We start from the raw sequence: 22,426 nt of genomic DNA, 5'->3' as shown, positions 1-22,426 counted from the left end.
AGTGATATTTGCTGCCTGTCTTTAATCACAGCCTGTATTTTGGTAGAAGCTAATATGTTTAGTATTAGTTATGTTTATTTAAAGCGGACATATCATCAAAATCTGAGTTTTCCATGTTTAAGTGCTATAATTGGGTCCCCAGTGCTTCTATAAACCTAGAAATGTGATAAAGATCAACCCAATAACTTAGTTTTGGTAAACCATTCTCTGCAAGCATGTGAAAAATAGCTCATTGAAATTTGGCTCCCCTTGTGATGTCAGAAGGGGATACCGCCCATTAATCTGTATATCCAATCACAGCACTGCCATTTAGTGCAGAGTTCAACTCATTTAAAGAACACATCCAAAAACAGGATATTATTGCTCACACCTACAAAATGTTATAATTTTAACATGTTATAATAAATTATCTATATGGTGTTTTGAGCTAAAACTTCACATACACATTCTGGGGACACCAAAGTTTTATTTTACATCTTAAAAAAGTCTTGTGAAATGTTCCCTTTAAAAATATAAACAGTGCTGTTCATCACACAGGACAACATCTTTCTAAATACACAGGACAGTCCAAGTGAATGACAATCATTTGAAAGGTTTTAAAGATGGCGCAGTCCAACATTAACTAAAGATTTGCATGAAATGACAGTATGTTTGTCTTTGACCAGTGTCTGGTGTGTCCCACGCTTTCACCTGCTGAGAGAGAGAGAGAGAGAGAGAGAGAGAGAGAGAGAGAGAGAGAGAGAGAGAGAGAGAGGATAATGTTTTTATGGGTTTGGCATCAGATGCATCACAAGCATGTGTGCAGCATAGGAAAAACGAGTCGGTCTGAGATAAATAAAAGAAAGGAACCTGACAGGTGAATAAATGTACGTCACATGAATGTAAATATGGGAGGGAAACACATTCACTTTGTCTAGAATATTTTATGATAATTCAGTACGACAGCTATTGGTACAATTATAAAATTATAATCAATTAATACAGGATCAGCCTTAAACAAAGTAAGAACATTTTGGAAACTTTGTTTTAAACACAAAAAAAACATATATTGAATGTTGTTGATTACTATTATGAAACATGTTCAGGACTGTTACACACTTACAAATACATCTGCACCTACTGTAAAACATGAAGTTTATATCAACATATTTACTTTAAAGACTTTGTTATACTCTTACATGGACACTGGAGGGCAGAATTTCCCCCTGATTGCCAGTATCAAAATAATAAATATGTACATGTGTCAAACAGACAAATATGACATTTTTATACATCATTATGTGAAGTGTTTTACACGTAATTTAAGAAAGTTACACATTTGTTTGCTATGTGGAGACTTTTGATAATTCATCAGTTTACTGACGTCACCGCATTGAAGTTTCTTTAATAATCTGTAAAATGATTATCTGCATTCTCCAGACTCTGTTACAGGAGTAAGATTTAACTCATGAATATTTAAACTTGCACATCCCACTCATGAATATATAACTATGTTATTGGTAAGCATCCAATGGCGACGCAGCAGCTCATAAATATGCATAAGAGACCCCTGCAGCAGAGTGAGATGAAGCAGTTGTTGAACTTTTCTCTGAACACAAAAACTTTATTTCTCAACATGAGACGACATCAGAGCCACATAATCCACTGATCTCAGGACATTTCTCATGGATGTTTCACATGAAGATATGAGTTTGACATCAGCTGTAGACGCTCATCTCCTGAACTGGGTTTATCTGTCTCTTCAGGACTCATCTGATGATGATGGAAACCACCAGAATAAACCTGAGCTGGATTCACATCTTCATACCAACATCATAAGAAACTTCATTCATCAGCACAACACACAGGTAAGGATGACAGACACAAACATCTGTTTTATCTAAAATGAAACTGTGATTGCATACTGTTACATACACATTATTATGTTAGGAAGTGTTTCTGTTTAGGTTTATTGAATCAATTTAATGTTTAATGCAAGATCTACTTTGTCTTCTCTGGAATGGTCTGGGTCTGGTTTATCACTATAGTATTTTCACATTACAAATTGGATGTGCATTCAAAAGTTGCTTTATATGTCATAATAAGATGCATTGGTAAACTACTAACCTATCTGGTACTGTAATTTATTAAGGCTGCAATTGTGTGTAACCCTAACATTTGTGTCACAATAAATAATCTTTTTATTGCTTTGCTCAAAAGATTTTCTTGAAGAGATTTGGTGTTTAGTGGCTTGGCTCCACAAATGTATTGTAGAAAAATGCTTATTGATCAGCCACATGAATGCAATGTTCAGGAATATATTTCACAGAGATGCATGCTGCTAAGATATGATAAATGCACAATCTCTGTAGATATATCTGCAATGCATGCATTATCCATTTGATCTGTTGCATGTGTGTCTGTTTGTATATACAGTAGGTTTATATGCATTATGCATGCATACTTTGTGCATTACATGACCTGCTGCTTTTGCCAAAATGGGCAGAATACAACCAGAGCATGCATTTAATTTACAGTATCCCACAATGCAATGCAATGGACATGACTTTCCGATTTAAATGCGGTCAACTGCAATATTTCACCACATTTTAATCTCATTATTGACTGCAAACACATTTTACACGAAATGGATAAAGAAATGTGAGAAAAAGTTTATATTTCCAAGATGAAATCTGTACTGAACAAAGCCTGTGACATAATGAGGTCATACAGTACAGAATATACTGAACATTGTAAACCAATGACTTTCTCCATATGGGCCGTCTCAGATATCATGACTTCATGATCTAATGCCATAAATCATGACAAAGACTTTCTGAGAAAAACTGAACATAGAACATGTCTGTGTTTTTTAACATCAAACAGAGATTTACTTTTTACAGATATACATTTATAAAAGGTTTAAATAACTGATGTAAATGTTTCATGTTTATGTTTTTGTTCTGTGTAGAGAGACAGCAGCTTATATAAGACTTTATCTACTTTTTACTCTTTAAACAACATCCTCGAGGATCTCAGCTCATTGACAGAAAACTTCTCTGACTTCTCGCTCTCCTCTGAACCTCAAAGACCCTGCAAGAAACCTCCACCCAACTACCTGTGTCACCTGTGCTTCAATAAGGGTCATTACATCAAAGACTGTCCACAGGTAAAGACAAATATACTGCACAGCCCATCTAACTGATTGGATGAGACACATTTCTAATGATACTTGCGACTGGACATTCTGCATTATTGCTAAAAGTCTTCAGTCCTGGCTGGCTTTGCTCCACCTGTCTCTCTGTGTTACTGTAATGATGTTTTCTGATAGGTATTTACTGTAACTGACCTACATTGCCAAAAACTTTTACCCACAAATCATTGCAATAGAGAATCGCCCCTCCTTTCTGTTCATGACATCACAGACCTGTAATGAAATCCAGATGTGAATGAGATGAAGCGTCTGTTTGGTTTATGAAACACAATACAGCTTCTTGCCTCTCATGACAACAATATAGATGAGAAAACTCCCCGTCACGTTCATCTTCTCATCTCAAGAGACAGATGAAAACCCTTCAGATGACTTTATTGTCAAGATAAAAGGATTTCATTCATCTATCGCAGAATTTACTGTCACTGTAATTTTAATTCACAACAGTAAACACACAAATATTACAACAGAATAACTGGAGATTTATCATAGAGAGACTTTTTCCAACATCATTTCAAACCTGTGGACTTGATCTACAGCACAACACAGATTGATGTTCATGTCTGTGTGTAGTCAGGACATTAAAATGACTTCATGTCTTTGTTTGTCCACTCTGAATATAAATCCAGTTATATAAGAAAAGTTTAAGAGCACATATAAAGTGTTTAATTCTCAGCCATCTTCATGTTGTAGATGCAGTCGTGTTTTCTGGGCTTTTTAAGAGGCTGTTGGGAAATCTTACATTGAAGCTTAAACATATGGCCCTGAACTACAAACACTGTATCGTGTTTCTTTAAAGGGGCCGGCCATGGCATGAAAAAAATCTGTCTTTTTCCATGTTTAAGTGCTATAATTGGGTCCCCAGTGCTTCTATCAACCTAGAAAATGTGAAAAAGATCAACCCAGTAACTTAGTTATAGTAAACCATTCTCTGCAAGCAAGTGAAAAAATAGCTCATTGAAATGTTTTTCTCCTTATGATGTCATAAGGAGCTCTTATTATAATAGTACCGCCCCTTAAAAAGAGAGAGAGAAAAATAATTGACAGCACAATTGAGTTTGAATTGCAACAAACCACCATCATTGTGATCAGTGTTTGCACTTCATCAGCTCATTTGCATTTTAAAGGACACACTCAAAACGGCACATTTTTGCACACACCTATAAAATGGCAATTTTAACATGCTACAGTAAATTATCTATATGGTATTTTGAGCTAAAACTTCACATATGTACTCTGGGGACACCAAAGATTTATGTGAGATGGCCCCTTTAAGACAAACTGTCCCAATGTGTACTGCTGCAGTTTTTGCTCAAACTTAATATAATTTTAGACAAACACAGTGTAACTCATCATTCATCAAATCATTGTGTCTGTGATGTTGAGGCGTTGCTAGGGAGATGCTATGTGGTTGCTAGGTGGTTGCTTATTGGTCCATGTGATACATTTATGCAAACAGATAGGAATGATGTTTGGAGCAGAAATCCTTAATATGTGGCATCATTGTATGTTGAAACATACATAAGTTGAACTACAGATATATTGATACAAACAAATGGAAACAATGACCAAACTCTTCTACACTTTTAAGACTCAACATGTCCCATAGCATCGGTGCATGAAGTTGCCGGTTAATGGCCTGTACATCTCTGCAGAGCACCAGCTGCCGTCCAGCGTCTGCCAAAGCAAACAGAACGTAGGAAACATATTCAGTTTTGTTAGGAAGGAATAATTCAGCGCATGGCTTTCAGTGCTCTCACGAGAGTCATCGTTGTTTAATCTGATGGCTTCCAGATGAGGAAGAACCCATGTTGACCAATCATCACAGACAGCAGATTTCAGGGTGGACGGTGTTTATGAAGTATGTTTTAAGTTAAAGGATAAGAGAAAATTAGTATTGTGCTTGCACTGAATGCATTATAGATTTTAATATTCTGGTTAGAGATTTTCATAGTCTCCATTAATTCAGTCGTGCAAATGAGATTTTAGAAGTAGTTTTTCTCATGCGGATTTGCATAGTGATTTGCGTCATCTTTGCTGTGATCTTGAGTGTCATGACAACAACAAAACAATTCTGCTTCAACACTACATTCACTGAAACTTAAGAGCCTGAAATCTGAACATACCTAAATCATCATCATGCTTCATGGTTCATGTTGTCCCCTTACGAAAAAGTGTAGTAACCATATTTTTTTGGTGTATTGATTACTATCAGCAAAACCATGGTTTTACACACTAACTATGGTTTAACTATGGTTTTTGAAAACCATGATTGTCAAAACCATGCTTATTTTGTAGTTACTATGGTTTTGACTACAGTAACCATGTTTTTTTGGTTTTAACTGTAGTAAAACCATGGTTCATTTTCATGTTCATCTTTCATAAGTTCATTTTCGCTCTATGTGAATTTTATAAATCAACTGTTTTTTTATTATTTATTTATTTAATCAGTGCACATTAATAATACATAAATATTCAAAAGTCGCCAGAATTTGTCAGTATTGTCTAATTTTCATCTGGTAGGTTGATGTTAAAGATATTAATACATCACAATAAGAACAAGAAGAAAATACAAAGGCAGAAGAAAAATAAACAAAACTATGGAAACATAAATTGCAGACTCATCCACAAATCCCTTTATATGATGACTGTTTTTATTATTCTTTCAACTCTAGTGGAAGTTTATTTCACTCATGTGTTCCTCTGAAAGTCACCTCTAAAACTAGCACATGTACACCGCCCTGTATTAATCCTTAAAAACAGGTGGAGCAAAACCATTTAAGATTTTCAAAATAAATACAAAATCAGCAAATTGAATCAAATGTTTCCAGCTTAAAATAGAAAACTTAATTTAAACTTATTTTAAAGTGACCTGAAATGAAATGGGTACAGTTTATGGGTAAACTATTCCTATATACTTGTTTTCTCTTTACATTGAATAAATTGTGAGATCATTGGTTAATATCTTGAAGGTATGAATCACCGATGGGTGTGCACTGCGGGCGTCTCTTATATGTGCCAGTGAGAATATAAACATCTTTTTCCATTCAGACACTTTTTAGAGGATGTTGGTGGTGAGAATAACAAATGAAGAAACTCAAATCCTCACATCCCCTAGTGATGACAGATCTTCTCACATATCCAACAGCTTTGCCCTTAACACTGCATCATAATTCAGCTTTTCTTTGACTGAATGTGACTAAAGACTTTATGGAGGTCAAGAGAAAAAATTCAGCTTTTATAATATATTTTAATAAATGCAAACGTGTAAACAAAGCATATAAATTATCATAGAAATCAGCTTATATACAACAGTTAAAAAAAACTATAGTCTTATATTGTGTGATGTTAATCGAAATGAAAGTGGATAAAAATTCTGACTTGACTTTATAAGTGGTTACAGATCATCAGCACATCTTGAAAGTATCAGTGATGTGATGTAATCGCTTGACTTCTCATAAGACTTTCTGTGTCCACTTTCTGTGTTCAAATACAGCAGAGCAGAAGAATATAAGAGAAACTTAGTTAAATATTTCTTACACTACAGCAGTAGTTTGTACTAATAAGACAAATAAAAGAGGTTAATGTTGAGAGGAACCGATACAATGACGTGGTAGATCCACAGATGTGAATAATGATGCCATCAAACCCTCCATCACAGTGATCTGGATCTGCTTTACACATCATATTACCATTAAGAGGAGTGAATTATTTATCAACAGAGATTTGACATCAAAAGCTTAGAAATGTAGCGTGCTGCGTGAATCATCGATCATGCAATCCTGAAACATTCAAAGATAAACAACTCTTGACCAAAGTGTCCTAATAACAGATTAAACACATGTGAGCTGTACACAGATGTGCACTCATGAGTAATACTCCGTTTGGTGATTTAGAGGTTTTTGCCAAAAGAGCTTGCATGCACTTAGAGGGTTTTGCAGTAAATACAAATGTGTTAAATACCATTGAAAACTAAAGTGACTAAAAACCTTTGCCATTAAAGAGGGTCTTCAAATGTTTATTGCTTTTTGTATTTTAGCTGACCAGACCTCCATTCACTGCAAGTTGTATGTGTACAAATTTAAGCAAATTGAAATCTTCTTTACATTTTTAGGCTCGTCCTAAAGGTGAGGGCCTGACCCCGTATCAGGGGAAGAAGAGATGTTTCGGGGAGTACAAGTGTCCAAAATGCAAGAGAAAATGGATGAGTGGAAACTCTTGGGCAAACATGGGACAGGAATGCATTAAATGCCACATCAACGTCTATCCACATAAACAGGTAAACAGATTCAGGACATTCATGGGGTTCGTATAAAAACACACAGCCGATGGCTGGCAGAATACAGAGAGCTCCTGCTGGGTTTGAAAGGAGGTTTCCTTTGTTTTATTGAAACATCTGCACAAGATGAACTGAAGAACGTCACAATGATTTTAAAGGGTGAAAGCTTGAGAGCAGATGTTTGTTATTAACTTCAGTCCTTCATCAGAGACGTCACCTTTTCAAAAGTTATTGTTGAAGAATGAGCCGTTAGAATCTGGTGTAAATCATGCTATGAACTTGTAATGTTGATCTTTTGGCGTGAGATGAAGCTTTTGGTGAGGCACATTGCCTGCACCTCCTTTAGAAATGATGGAAAACACTCCTGAACGCTCCTGATGCTTTCCTCTGCACTCATAATCTTCTCCAGATGTTTCTCTAAACAACACAAATGCTTTTAAGATGACATGTGGCTTTTTATAATAACCAGAATGATGAAATAAAAATACAAGTAATCCATACTTTGTGTGAAAATGATGGTTTAACAGCCAGTTCTTTATTTATCTAAACATGAGCTTTTGAATCTAATGTTAAATGACTTGTTTTATATTCACAAAGCAGAATCCATCCATATCATTGATGTGCAAACAGATGGTCCCTCCTCCAATGCATGCCATTGGTTAAGATGATGTGTGTGTTCAGAAAGCTTACAGTCGACTCTTTCTATCAAGCTGAGACAGGAGAAAGCACTAAAACAGCTACACACTTTAGTTTTAAGGGCACTGAAAGGATAACAATCAAACCCATCTGAATATTTCCTCTATCCTGACAGCGTCCTCTGGAGAAACCTGATGGTCTGGATGTGTCAGATCAGAGTAAAGAGCATCCACAGCATCTCTGTGAGAAGTGTAAAGGGTTGGGATATTACTGCCGTCGAGTTCAATGACCTGACAGACATTCATTCACATCCTCATCCAGCCTGTAACACCAGTAAATCTAATTATTTATACTGAACCCTAAAATAAAGGATGTTCCTGGATCAAAATAACGTGAAGATTGTAAAGTCTCGGGTTTGAGCATCGGCTTCATGGACAGTATAAGCAAAACTCATCTGTAAAGACTGCATGCACAGGTTAACAAGAAGAATCCAGACTCTTTAAATGGAGTAAATGGTTTTGGGGTCACTGCATTTATTGGATATTTTAATGCTTTATATTTTACATCAGGTCAGTTGCACATCTGTGCAAACGTGATTCACAAACACATTTACAGTGTGAAATACCTCCAGTATGTTTAAATGAAACATGTTCTGAGATGTTATCTTAAAGGGGACATATTATGAGATTTTTTTTAAGATGTGAACTAAGTCTAAATCTAGGTCTGAGCAAAAGTGTGTCGTTTTGGGTGTGTCATTTAAAATGCAAATGAGCGACTGAAGTGCAAACACTGATCACAATGATGGTGTTTGTTGTAATTCAAACTCAATTGTGCTGTGAATTGTTTTCTCTCTCTCAATTTCTCTCTGTACTAAATGGCTGTGCTGTGGTTGGATAGTGCAGATAAAGGGGGCGGTATTACCTTATTCTGACATCACAATAGGAGCCAAATTGCAATGAGCTATTTTTTCACATGCTTGCAGAGAATGGTTTACCAAAACTAAGTTACTGGGTTGAACTTTTTCACATTTTCTAGGTTGATAGAAGCACGGGGGACACAATTATAGCAGTTAAACATGGACAAAAGTCAGATTTTCATAATATGTCCCCTTTAATATTCATTTCTATATACAGATCAGAGTATTAAACACGTCTACAGTTGTTTATTCAGAGAACTCAGGTCAGCAAAACTAAAAGTCATGTTTTAATATTATTATATAATCATATCATTATAGTAATCAACCAATGTCATGACAGAATCCATCAATGAATGTACTGTTGTGTAATATGATGTCATGTCACATCCAGAACCGACTTTGGTACTTACAAAATTGTAATTTTGTACGAAAGGATTGAAACTGATATCAATATACACTAGTCAACATTTGAAGTGGATCAAAACATTTTCTAAAAGTTTTTTTTAAACCAATACCCGTTCTTGTCTTAGGAATAATTTGATAGACGTTTTTGATCCACTTCAAATGTTGACTAGTATATTTGAAAGTAAAATGTGTTGTTTAGATACACATATGGACATGTGAAGATATACTGCAATGTAGAAATGAGTGAATCAAAGCTATAACATCCTGGATGCTGATCGGTCAACAGCTGTTCATATCATATTTATTAAATATTCATCTCATTTAGATGATGACTTTGTTCAATCTTTATAATAATTTTTTTACATGTAAACTAAAGATAGTTTTGAATCATTTTTATGCTTTTAAATATCACATTTTTGAAAAATATATGATGAAAAAGTATCTCAAATGCCTGTATATCAATGGTCAAAAGAACGTTAACATTGTTAATACTAAAGTTAACTTTTGTTTATGAGATAAAAATGATATGCGAGTTTTCTTATTGTGTGAAGACTCAAGTGTGTCTGTGAAAATATTTTATATCATCCCAAAAGTGGTCTTCAATCCTTTAGTCATTTGTTTTAAAGAAATAAAAAACTTTGTGAAACGAGGCAGGTTTTTTTTATTTTGTTATGAAACTATACCTGTGGTCACTCTGCTGGGTCACATTTTATATATGATTATGTTAATGCTTTTATCTAAAGTGACTTTAAAGTATACATTACTTTTACAGTATCCACTGCTTACACAATACTATGAGCCACAGCAAAAACTGAAAGACCGCCTCCTTTAAGGTGCACAAAAGTAAAAAATAAAAATGGTGTGATAAAGTTAGTCATTAGAAATTATTCGTCTTCATATTTTGGTATTAATTTAAGTGTCCAAGTGTTTTGGGGTTTCTTGAAATATCTATTTGAGTTTTTTGTTCATGAAATCCGGTGATGTCGTACAGGTTCAGACCAATGAGAGCAACTAAGGCTGTGCCATCTTACTGTTTGTGTAAATACAGCAGTAAAATACAGACACGTGCCTTACACCCCTCTGCTGTTTAGTGTTTATCCAAATAAAACAATAACGAAACTATTACTTATTGCTTTTGGCTTTATTACTTTCAACTGGTGTGTTAAACACTCGTCCAGTCTTGTACACACCTCGTACAGTGTAAAATATTACAGTCATTAACTTTGATATGATGATAGGACTCAGTCCATAGTAAACAACCAGCAGTCCAGATTACATCACACATGCACACACAAACATATGCACACATGTACATTACTGTCTGACTCTGAGAATGATATGTTTTAAATCACATGTTCACATTTAAAGGGACAGTGCACCCTAAAATAAAAGTAGTCATTATTGATTCACTCCTGAACCTGAATGACTTTTGTGTTTCGATAATAACAGCAAAAGGTTTGTACCTGACATGAGGGTGAATAAATAACTTTTCTCATTTTAAAGTAAACAGTCCCTTTTAGCCCAGTGTCTAAATTTCACATTATCAGGCCTTTGACCCTTATGAGGACTCAGAACAGTGACAACGAACAAACAAACACACAAACAACCGTTTGATAAACAGTATATGAAATGCATTGACTTGTTCTCTTTACTTCAGTTCTCCGCAATCGGTGACACTGATTCTCTTAGCGGTTCTTCCTGAACGAGAACCCAACGCCTCAACCTTTCTCACCACATCCAAGCCATCCTTTACACTGCCGAACACCACGTGTCGACCATCCAACCTGATAAAAAAACAACACAAACTCTTAATATCACAACTTCACATCTTACACACACACACACACACACACACACACACAGGATGTGTGTTACTTTACCATTCTGTTTTAATTGTACATATGAAGAACTGAGATCCATTTGTGTTGGGTCCAGCATTAGCCATGGAGAGAATACCTGAAAATAAACCAAACCAAACCAATTAATTTTTAATAAGTCTGGAGAATAAAAATACAACAAATAAATCTATTTTAGAGATTTTTATATTTCTCCTTGACCCGTCTAACAGCTATTTATTGTAAACAGAAATGAACTTTATTGAAAGTTTAAAGCTCTTTCATGCAAGATAACTTTTATTAGGAATCAACTCTTGATAACAGCGCCATACAGTGAAAGTTACAGTTTCCTGTTTTGAATGAACTTTGCATTTAGCAAATACAGATAAAAGTGTGCCGTTTGTATTGTACCAGGTCCAGTGTGTTTCAGTCTGAAGTTTTCGTCTGGAAATCTCGGTCCATATATGGATTTTCCACCGGTTCCATTGTGGTTTGTAAAATCTCCCCCCTACACATCAATAATAATTAAAATGATGAGATTCGGTTAATATCCTGGTGAATTAAGTCACTCAATAAAAAAAAGTGAATTTCAGATATCATTTTAAAGTGATTTTTCCAGAACATGATACAAGTAAAAATTACAATTCTTAATTTACAAGTGTTCATTATTTTAATAACCTTACAGCTTTACTGTAACCAGTGTTGGGTGTAACTAGTTACCAAGTAATTAGTCACTTTAATTTAATGACTTTTTCCATATAAAAGTATATTACTCAGCAATTTAATGACAGTTACTTACTTCTGATGTTATTGAAGTAAATATGGTATATGGACTGTAGATCAACAATTCTTACTATTAACTGGTTGGTTATTAGCATTAATATTACTGAGATATTGGCTGTTTATTAATAATTAAAAAGCACATAATAATGCCCGATTCTGCAAAACCTTATTCTACATCCTTAATCCTACCCTTTAACTTAACAACTACTGAACTAAGTATTAACAAGCAGTAACCAGGACTATATTGAGGCAAAATTAGTTAATAGCAAGTTAATTGTGAGAATTGGACCGTCAAAAGTGTAACCAGAATAATTTATGAACTAAATTATGGGGTGGTTTTCCGGACAGGATTTATCCTAGTCCCATACTAAAATGCATGTTTTAATTTAAAAATACCTTGCACTGACATATTTTAACATGTATCAGTACCATTGTTTTGTCTCAAGATGCACACAAGTATTGTTTTTTGCAATGTTTGTTTGTAAAAACTACTTAAATGTCCTAAAATAACTAAGGCCTAATCCTGGATTAATCTAAACCCTGTCTGGGAAACTGACCCTATATGATTTATTCCAGCCGTTTTAAGTCGATCTTCATTTACTAAATAGGATTTAAAAAGTAATTAGTAATAGGTAATTAATTACTTTTTTTAGTAACCTAGCCAACACTAACTCATGTCAAATAGCCCTGTAGTCTAAAGTACAAATAATCCATCTAATCTCTCAATTACTGAGCTCATAAAAATGGTACACATAGTTAACTAATATTAAACATCAATTAGAAAAGAATAGAGTTTCAAATAGTTTTAAATCACAATTCTGGTCTCTAAACTCACTGCAGTGCTTAAAATAGCACATAAACACTGTACTTAAAGTCAGCTGAGTATCAGTCTGCACATGAATAACAATTACTTTGAATTAATATCGTCATTAAATTCTGAGAAAAAGGTTTAACCCAAAGCCAAACCCATGATGACACAGATATGTGTGTGTGCGTGTTACCTGACACATGAACTGAGGAATAACTCTATGAAAGATGGATCCCTTGTATCCAAACCCATGTTCACCAGTACACAGAGCTCTGAAGTTCTCTATAGAAACACTTTCATTAATTATTTAGAATACACAGACAGTATATACAGTAACGTTACAGTCTTCACGTGTTTCTCACCTGCTGTTTTGGGCACAACATCCGCATTCAGCTGAAATCACAAACACAATAAGGGTCAATTAGTAATAAAAAATAAACAAACAAGACAAGCATTGACGATAAAAAAGTTACTCACTTAAAACATTACGTGACAAATATTTTAAGACTACACAATAACTTCTTGTCCACTTTAGTGTTCACTAAACGCGAGTATTGTTATTCAACAGGTCAAATGTTGACATTTATTTTCTTACCCACACGTGATAGAATCCTACTATAGATAAGGCTTGGCTCATAAATATTAATAGCATCGTGTTGCGGTTACATCAAATAATCAGACAAAACAGAAACAACGTGTCACTGCGTCATTAATATTCATGAAGCCGTCGCCATAGTAGGGTTCGTACTGCTGCTTACTTCGAAGGTGACTCTGCCGAGTGGTTCGTTATCCGCCGCGATGTCGAAAAACACCACCGGATTATTGTTGGCTTGAGCTCCGGTGGCGTACATGCGCGCGGCAGTAAACGCGAGCGAGCACAATTTAATCCGGTTGCTGATCATTAACATGATGATTCCGGTTGTAGAGACTCCAGCCGTTCCGCGGAGAAGTTACAAACAGACCGGAAGCTATGACGCGACGCACGGAAGCGTACGAAGCGCGTGCGCACCATGTTTATTACTGAAAGATTAGAAGATAAAAATTAAAACAATAAAATAATTATAATTAAACAGTTTCATAAACATTTGATTACATTAAAATAAAATCAAACATTTTTACACATATAATCTATTATTATTATTCATGACTAAAATAAATAATTTAACTTACACAAAACATTTATCTGATAAATACAGATCATTTTTACCGAGCTCTGAGCTGTTTACATATTGAGGACGTAAAATTACTTAAATGTATATAAATAAATAAATGTATAAATACATAAATAAGTAATTGTAGAAATAAATAATACATTTTATACATAAATAAATAAATGTAGAAATACATGAATAAACAAAATACATAAATGCAGAAATAATAAATGATTAATTAAATGCAGAAATAAATAAATGCATACATAAATAAATAAATATATGTTGTTTTGTCAAAAGTTTCAATTTTTTATTTAATTATTTTTGCACCATTACATTTATTTCTACATGTATTTACGCATTTATTTATTTATATACACTTATAAGTAATTTTTCGTCCTCCATATTTTTAAACAGACGGATTTACAATGTCAAAATTATTATAAAAATATTATCCGAGTCCAGATACTCACAATTAAATGTTTTATTACCTGTTTGCACGGTGTGAAAACAAAGCCATTATCTTGAGTTCACTTTAAACATTTTTAACATATATCTGATAACATACATCAGATCATAAGAACAGCGATTGTTCACTACAAATCTCCCTCGTCTTTACAAGCCCTGGTAAAAGTGTTCAAGTTTTGATGTAGTGACTCTCTGGTTCATATTTCAGTCATAAACAGTTTATAGGCAGATATTAAAATTAAACCTCTCTTAATAATAAAGGAAGACTGTCATACATATTCAAATTCATTAGACCGTATTTGCATGTTTAAATTCACACAAAGCTCTGTGCAAGTTTAAGAAAACTGATAAAAAGTAATTTACCAAAATGTATTGTAACAGAATGAAATGTACAAAAAAAGCTTTTTCTACAAACAATCAAACATTTTTCTCACATAAGGCTACTATATTTACTTATTAACAATAATTCTCATATTAACATGAATATTACAATAAAATATCATTTGACTGAGCCGTTGACAGCTTTATACATTATTAGTTTGTATGTATTGCTCAGTGTGAATGGGACAGGATCGTATTAAAACAGACACACACACCTTCTGTGTTCAGAATACTACACTACTTACACTCATTTTGCAGTACAGTATGTATCATGTATACTACAGACAGTGTACACATGTTTGCATAGAATACCTGGATGACTTAAGATGATGTTACTGCATCACATCTCTTACAGTAAACACACTACTCCATTTCTACATCACACACAAATATACACAAACACACACAGCTGCAGCAGAAACATACATGACAATTTAGAAACCGTACAAAATTATTCACAAATATTTACACGAGCTTCTCAAAAGTAATACAACTGCATTCTGAACAGTACGCTTGTCATTTAGTGTACTCAACAGATAACAGCAACAAGATAAGAATCAAACATTTAGACAAACATTCATCTCTCTGATCTCTGTTTTTACTCAAGTGCTCTGAATTGTTGTCGTTTTCACAGAAATAGTCAAGAGTTATTATAAGGCCTGAAACTCAACTGTTGAATATATTGCTGAATTCTGAAATGTGCGATTCACAGTGTAAATGAATAGGGGGCGGTACAGCGGACATTAGCTTAAATGATCTGTTACAGTCCAAGAATCTTGCTCACCATCTTCTAATTTCATATTTTTCAAAAACTTTCATGACCTTTCCCAAATGTTTTCAGTACAAGCTGCCTTTTGGGATCAGCGCTTTACGCTTGCAGCCGATATTGCGACAGACTTCCTCACCAATCCTAATTTCCCTTCATATCTTCCCTTATTTGTGTGAAGGAATATTTACTCCAAAAATAAAGATTGTGTCATTCACTCACCCTCACGCTGTCCTAAACCTTTATGTCTTTCTGACCTGCCTGAAACACAAAAGGAGTCATTCAGGAGAACGTTTACAAAACGTTCAAACCCAGACCTTAAAGGTGCAGTGTGTAGATTTAAGCGGCATCTAGCAGTGAGATTGTGAATTGCAACCAACGACTCAGTCCACTGTTCACCGAAACGCAGGAAGGAAGCTACGGTAGCCGCCACAGGACAAACATGTTGTATACAGACAAAATGCAGTAGTGACAAAACACACTCTGTTGAGCAGTTTGTCCGTTTAGGGCTACTGTAGAAACATGGCGGCACAAAATGGTGACTTCCATGTAAGGGGACCCGTTCTATGGTAGGGCTCATTCTATGGTAATAAATACATAACAGTTTATTATGTAGGGTCTCTGATAATATAGTTATGTAGATTACATTGCATTACTGTCAAGAGATCCTTCTCAAAGTTACACACTGCACCTTTAATGTAGTTGTTTCATTATTCACAGACAACCTTCACTTCTGCTTCAGATCTCAGTCATGATTGTGTTCAGTAGAGCAGAAGTTTGAGTCTCAACAGGACACAGCATCAGAGCAGACGAATGTTTGTCTGTCTTTTGTATCAAAGTAAAAAAGGAATAGAAAACTGCTAGCACACATTTACTAGCATTCACACTTGTGATATAAAAGAAACGTGACGTGGCCACCACAAGTCTGGAGTCTGGAGAAGAAGAAAACATGGCAAGTGCATCTCTGTTTGTCAAGTATGGAAGAGCTGTGAGTCTTTCTCTCTCCGTCTCAGGTGCTCTCAAAGAGAGACAGCAGGTCGTCATTACTGCTGCTGGGAAGATCGAGAGGATCCAGATAGGACAGAAGATCATCCGGATTCATCAGTTCTGGAAGCAGCTGGAAGGTAAAAGTAATCCACATGAGCCACAAATTTAAAAAAGCACTTTTTTAATTTGGTCAAAGTTATCTCTGATGTGATCAGGGACTCACATCTAAAGAAGCTTCAGGGATGTCCGAGCTGCCCTGACCCCCACACTGACCCTCCAGACTGCCCGAGGGGTTAAAGATCTTTGGGTGCATGTGGCCGCTGGGGGCGGAGTTCTGCTGGTTGGGCGGCGGTCTGCAGGGGTGGGGTGGTCCGCTGTGATGTAACGGTTGACTGTTGGTAGGCCCATGCATATTGTGCTGCAGGGGATTGTGGGATTGATCTGTGTTAATCGGATGAGGCGTCTGTAGAAAGAGGACAAAATAATGATTTAATTGAATTTCTGCTCAAACAGTAATCATTTCTATATAAAGCAGTGTAGATTTATTGACCATCATATCAGTTATTAGCCATTTTATAAATGAAATGATCAGACTATATTTACACTATAGGACGGTTATCCAGACAGGGCTTAAATCTAGTCCAAGATTAAAATGCCTGAACTGAAACTGAAATCAGCTTGCATTGTTATTGTTTTTATTTTTATTTGAAAATGCACACTAGTATTTAATTTTGAAAACGCCCCCTAGGGACCGCCGCCGGGCCGGTGCGTGTTAAGAAGTTTCAGGAAAACCTGTGATAATATTGAACGGATTATAGTGTTTATGTTTGATTAACTCACTCTATCCTGTAGCGTGTGATCCTGTGTGATGTCTGTGGAGGGGTGAGAGAGTTGTGGACCATGCATGAACTCATTTACTGATGATGATGCAGGGTTGCCATGGGGATAGTCACCAAAGTTACTATGACCCTGGTAACTGTTACCTGAGAAACCAATCAAAGATGATGCATAAGAAATAATAAACATGAAAGATACTAGTAATATTAATGTTTTAAATGTTACTTAATGCCAGTGGCGGGTCGTGACTGCTCATCCGAGGGGCGCAAATTCAAAATATGTGTCTGTTGCATCATCTGAATCATGTACATCACGTGTTTTGTCAAAATAAGTGCCTGCTGCACACGGGTCAAAACCATTTATGATAAAAGAGACGCTCACGTTCACAAAATACACACAAGACACTCCCTTAACACTAAACTCTGATTAAGCATGAGATTATGCGAGTATCTGGCAAACACAAGCGTCTTTTTTATCATAAACCCTTAAGACGCATCTGCAGCAGGCACTTATTTTGACAAGACACGTGATGCACACAGGTTCACTCAACGCGCACATATTTTGAAATTATTAACCACACACATGACGGGCCATATACATGTTGTGATGAACTTTGCATTGAGCACCCTCGAAAAAAGAAGTCACCGGCCACCACTGGTAAATAATGTGGTTATCATACGATTAGTACCAGGACTGTTGTACTGGTTATTGCTGTTGTTTAGTTGTTGTGGGTTCTGGTATGAGGAAGCTCCTGGGCCCAGTTGAGCGATCATATCCATCACATTAGGCAGAACCATCTGACTGGGACTGGTGCTTTTAAAGCGTTTGTTTATTAGTCCATCTGGATCTTCTTTTATGTGTGGCTCAGATTTCACCTGTACCGGTCTCCAGCTGCAGGACGGGTCGATCATCACCTCCTCAAAGTCCAAACTGGAAGAACACAAAGACGTTCAGTGATCTCATGTTAGGATCCAACCAGTAATCTTTAAAGGTAAACTCACACTGATTCATGGATCATACAACAGTAAACACTAACATCACAACTCATGATCTTAAAACATTTCCCATTATAGTTATTAAACAGTTTTTCTATACAGATTTATACAAAGGAAGAATGTTTGCAACCAAACAGATCTGGGGCACTATTCACGTCCACAGTATTATTTTTTCCTACTATAAAGGTCAATGGTGCCCCAGATTTGCTTTGCTACAAACATTCTTCGAAATATCATCCTTCGTGTCCTTTGCTAAACAGTAATTCATACAGGTTTAAAACAACTTGAGAATGAGTAAATGATGAATTAAAATTTTTCGGTGACTCACTTCTGAAGAGTATTCAGGATTCCCCACATGTACTGATCCACCTCCAGACCTTCTAACATAGCTGCTTTACTGTAAATAAAACACAAGTGATTCTTCACAACCATCTGAAATCTTTGTGTGTGTTGTAAAATGCACAAGTGTAAATATGTGTGTGTTGTACGGTATTTTGTCAGTATACTGTTATTGTAATTTTGTGTGTTTATGAGATTCATACTTGCACACAGGACATCTCCATGTTCCTCGCTCAGAGTTCAGCTCTAAATATGATTCCAGGTCAAAGCACTGTAAAAATATCTCCATATTAACACAACGTATCACACTAATAAACTTTTATTGTAAATATTTGTTTATGCCATTTATGTCTACTGTAGATGTTTGATTTAACAGGCAGTTTAATGTTCGTAAGTCTCTCGGACCTGAACGTGTTTGCAGTCGTGACCTCTCGCCGGCAGCAGAATACGTTGGAATGTAATTGGACATTTCAAAGACACTTTGACGGCTGTTTGCTCCACCCCATCATCACCGGCCCCACCCACTGACACACCCACACTACTGAAGTTTCTCTTCACTGCAGAAAGAAAGAAATATTGACAGTGAGTCTGACTGGGACAATGCATTGAGTTGAATATAATCTTTACTATTAGAAACATAATGACCTGGTTGCACAGACAAGTCTTAGCTTAAGCCAGGACTAATGGGGCGTACACACCAAACGCAAATGCAACAATTTGCATGAGTAGATTACATACAAAGTAAATGCATAGACAAAAATAGACACAAACTCACGCAGGGTGATGTGAATGACACGAAAACACACGCTTTTCTGCCTCAAACGTGTCTTTGCGCAAGTCGAAAATATTCATTAATTTTTCGTGCGAAAAATTAGCATGACACGAAGTTAAATCATAATAATCCCCATAATGCTGTGTACACACCAAACTGGTATTGCTCTAAATTACTCGCAGAATTTAACTTTGTGTCATGCTCATTTTTTGCTTAAGTTGAATATTTTCAACTTGCGTGAAGATGCGTTTGAGGCAAATAGCGCGTGATTTATTGCAGCAATCACGCCCCCAATTCCCTTCATTTGCATCGCCCTGCATGAGTTTGCGTCTACTCACATTACTGCGTTGACTTTGTATGTAATTTACTCACACAAATTGTTGAATTACAAGACATTTAAGCATCTTCTGTAAACATGCCTTACAAAAAGACGATACTGGTGTGTATCTTGAGACAAATCAACAGCACTGGCGCATTTAAAGGTCTGTTAGTTTAAGTTGTTATCAGTTGAGACAGCTCAAACATGTGCTTGAAATGTTTGTAACCAAACCGTTCGTGGAAAGAATACTATGGAAGTGAATGGGGTCCACGAACGGTTTGGTTACAAACATTACTCAAAATATCTTCCTTTGTGTTCCTCAGAACAAAGAAATGTATGCAGGTTTGTAACATCATGAGAGTTAAGAAATGATGACAGAATTTTAATTTTTTTAATTTTCATGTCTTTAAGGCTTGTCTGTGAAACCAGGGGTTAATTTAAGCAAAATAAATAAGATCTGAGTGCAACACCTTTAGCAATACAGTGTTCAGCTGTAAGGAGTCTTTTCTTCAGTAAACCCTGCAAGACGGACTTCACCGACGGCCTGTGTATCAACTGAAGGACGAACAAGTGCGACTGCAGAGAAACAACAGAAGAACCTCACAGACATACAGGAGAACGACAGATAAACATGACAGATGTACAGAAGAACGACAGAAGAACCTCACAGACATACAGGAGAACGACAGATAAACATGACAGATGTACAGAAGAACGACAGAAGAACCTCACAGACATACAGGAGAACGACAGATAAACATGACAGATGTACAGAAGAACGACAGAAGAACCTCACAGACATACAGGAGAACGACAGATAAACATGACAGACATACAGGAGAACAACAGAAGAACATGACAGACGTACAGAAGAATGCCAGAAGAACATCATAGACAAACAGAAAAACATCAGAAGAACAGACATACAGGAGAACGACAGAAGAATATCACAGATGTTCAGAAGAACGCCAGAAGAACATCACAGACATACAGGAGAACAACAGAAGGACATCACAGATGCTCAGGAGAACAACAGAAGAACCTTACAGACATTCAGAAGAATGACAGAAGAACGCCAGAAGAACATCACAGACATACAGAAGAACATCACAGACATACAGAAGAACATCACAGACATACAGAAGAACATCACAGACATAGAGGAGAACAACAGAAGAAAATCACAGGCATACAGCAGAAGATCTGACAGTCTTCTGTCACATACTTACACAACAGCACGCGGTCACTGTAATCTGGATGGTGTTGCGGCCCGGCTGACACAGGTGTTTTAGATGCAAAGGCTTATGGGTAGTCTTATCTCCTCGTTCGATGGTGAGAGGTGTTGCGTTAACACTGACCTGCACCGACGCAGGCCAGTTAGTGAACATCTGTCTGTCTTCATGATGATAACACTTAAACTGAAGCTCCAGATCAGACCTATCAAACACACAACACAGATACACAAATGTTACATTATGATCATGTTTGTGTGTGCACGTGTGTGTGTGTGTGTGTGTGTGTGTGTATGTGTGTGGTGGGGTCTCACCTGCACATAAGGGTCTGGTGTACAACGGGCCGCAGGTGGAAGATGTGATTACTGACAGCCAGATTGTGTTCAAGTCTAAATGGTTCTAGGACGACGCCGTCTCTAACTGGAAACATCAGACGAAGCTCATCACTCGTGTTACCTACAAACATCAGAGATCTGCTCATACAGAAGTCACATGACTATGATGTCAACATACAGTCTGTACCTGGTAATGATCTCTCACCTGGAGGAGGTGGAAGTGTGTTTATGTTGGGTTTGATATCAGGAGGTATCTGAGGTTTAATGTCCTGGATCGGTGACGGATATGGAGGAATATTATTTCCTGGTGTCACGGGGGAGGTAGGGTTGGCTGGTAATGGTGAGTGAGGATAACTGTTGCCCATTGGCTGAGAAGGCTACGAATACATCAACAGAAGACATAAATGAAGACATTAACGAAAAAACATCTACAAATAATAAGAAAACCCAACACAACATTCAACCAACATACCCCGTTCATGTTAGAATGGTTATAATGAAAGTTTCCTGGGTTGAAGTTGTTACTGGGTTCCTATGGTGAGGACAGAAAGACACATTCATATATTTTTGGTATTGAATAAAATATATTTATGAACTGTTTCAATTTCTCTTAACTTAAATGAATTCATTGCAATGCATGATGGGATTGACATGCGGTATAAATATATGTATTTGAGAGTATGTTATCTGACCTTGTAAAACTGGCCCGTGCCGGCAGACGGGTACTGTAAGGGGGTCCCGGGTTGTCCTGGCGTTCTCTGCAGTGGGTAATGGGGTGAGGTAAGGGCCCTGTTGGCGGTAGGATTGGGGTACTGGCCCTGCTGAGAAGAAAACTGACCATTCGGTCCATACTGCTGCCCTCCATAGTTACTCTGGGGATTATTCAAACATTCAAATCACATGAAGAATTATTTTGGTCAGATCAAAAATATGCATACAAACAGAGATACTACTACTCAGAGGTCTGGGTTTACTATACGTAAAAATAACAC

At 36.3% G+C, this 22,426-nt stretch overlaps 3 protein-coding genes across 4 annotated transcripts in view; 1 reads left to right on the top strand and 2 right to left on the bottom strand.

Annotated features, from left to right (window-relative positions):
- Positions 1–1,569: 1,569 nt before the first annotated feature.
- On the top strand, positions 1,570–10,939 carry LOC135757711 (zinc finger CCHC domain-containing protein 24-like). Its single transcript, XM_065272367.2, has 4 exons — positions 1,570–1,847; positions 2,951–3,148; positions 7,305–7,469; positions 8,281–10,939. Exons 1-4 carry the CDS (start codon positions 1,665–1,667, stop codon positions 8,392–8,394), a joined length of 660 nt encoding a protein of 219 aa, XP_065128439.1. The 5' UTR covers positions 1,570–1,664; the 3' UTR covers positions 8,395–10,939.
- On the bottom strand, positions 10,547–13,830 carry ppifb (peptidylprolyl isomerase Fb). Its single transcript, XM_065272368.1, has 6 exons — positions 13,611–13,830; positions 13,215–13,245; positions 13,046–13,134; positions 11,673–11,769; positions 11,307–11,382; positions 10,547–11,210 (listed from the first exon to the last, which is right to left on the bottom strand). The coding sequence occupies exons 1-6, from the start codon at positions 13,758–13,760 to the stop codon at positions 11,075–11,077; spliced, it is 579 nt and encodes a 192-aa protein (XP_065128440.1). The 5' UTR covers positions 13,761–13,830; the 3' UTR covers positions 10,547–11,074.
- Positions 13,831–14,703: 873 nt separating this feature from the next.
- The window catches only part of LOC135758015 (zinc finger MIZ domain-containing protein 1-like), a 29,694-nt gene continuing 21,971 nt past the window's right edge, over positions 14,704–22,426 (bottom strand). The window contains exons 10-22 of one of the 2 annotated variants that reach the window (XM_065272810.2): positions 22,127–22,306; positions 21,907–21,966; positions 21,640–21,811; positions 21,414–21,555; positions 21,097–21,304; positions 20,338–20,443; positions 19,182–19,333; positions 18,980–19,047; positions 18,766–18,834; positions 18,122–18,372; positions 17,446–17,588; positions 16,829–17,068; positions 14,704–16,735 (exon numbers count right to left, since the gene is read on the bottom strand). In XM_065272810.2, coding sequence (XP_065128882.2) covers positions 16,628–16,735; positions 16,829–17,068; positions 17,446–17,588; positions 18,122–18,372; positions 18,766–18,834; positions 18,980–19,047; positions 19,182–19,333; positions 20,338–20,443; positions 21,097–21,304; positions 21,414–21,555; positions 21,640–21,811; positions 21,907–21,966; positions 22,127–22,306 — 1,899 coding nt within the window. In that variant the 3' untranslated portion in view covers positions 14,704–16,627. The remainder of the gene's footprint in view (positions 16,736–16,828; positions 17,069–17,445; positions 17,589–18,121; positions 18,373–18,765; positions 18,835–18,979; positions 19,048–19,181; positions 19,334–20,337; positions 20,444–21,096; positions 21,305–21,413; positions 21,556–21,639; positions 21,812–21,906; positions 21,967–22,126; positions 22,307–22,426) is intronic. The other variant, XM_065272811.2, reaches the window with a different exon arrangement.

The sequence above is a fragment of the Paramisgurnus dabryanus genome, chromosome 1, assembly GCF_030506205.2.
Source record: "Paramisgurnus dabryanus chromosome 1, PD_genome_1.1, whole genome shotgun sequence".
Taxonomy (NCBI): Eukaryota; Metazoa; Chordata; class Actinopteri; order Cypriniformes; family Cobitidae; genus Paramisgurnus; species Paramisgurnus dabryanus.
The sequence above is the reverse complement of the archived record's forward strand: the minus strand, read 5'-3'. Positions and strand labels throughout refer to the sequence as shown.

What these genes read in the sequence shown, in the direction of transcription:
- LOC135757711 (XM_065272367.2), top strand. Translation starts at nt 1,665, where the DNA reads ATGGATGTTTCACATGAAGATATGAGTTTGACATCAGCTGTAGACGCT. An exon ending in TTCATCAGCACAACACACAG is followed by an intron (nt 1,848 to 2,950) that starts GTAAGGATGACA and finishes TGTTCTGTGTAG; the next exon opens with AGAGACAGCAGCTTATATAA. An exon ending in ACATCAAAGACTGTCCACAG is followed by an intron (nt 3,149 to 7,304) that starts GTAAAGACAAAT and finishes TTACATTTTTAG; the next exon opens with GCTCGTCCTAAAGGTGAGGG.
- ppifb (XM_065272368.1), bottom strand. Translation starts at nt 13,760, where the DNA reads ATGTTAATGATCAGCAACCGGATTAAATTGTGCTCGCTCGCGTTTACT. An exon ending in TCGGCAGAGTCACCTTCGAA is followed by an intron (nt 13,246 to 13,610) that starts GTAAGCAGCAGT and finishes TTGTGATTTCAG; the next exon opens with CTGAATGCGGATGTTGTGCC. An exon ending in TGTTGTGCCCAAAACAGCAG is followed by an intron (nt 13,135 to 13,214) that starts GTGAGAAACACG and finishes GTGTTTCTATAG; the next exon opens with AGAACTTCAGAGCTCTGTGT.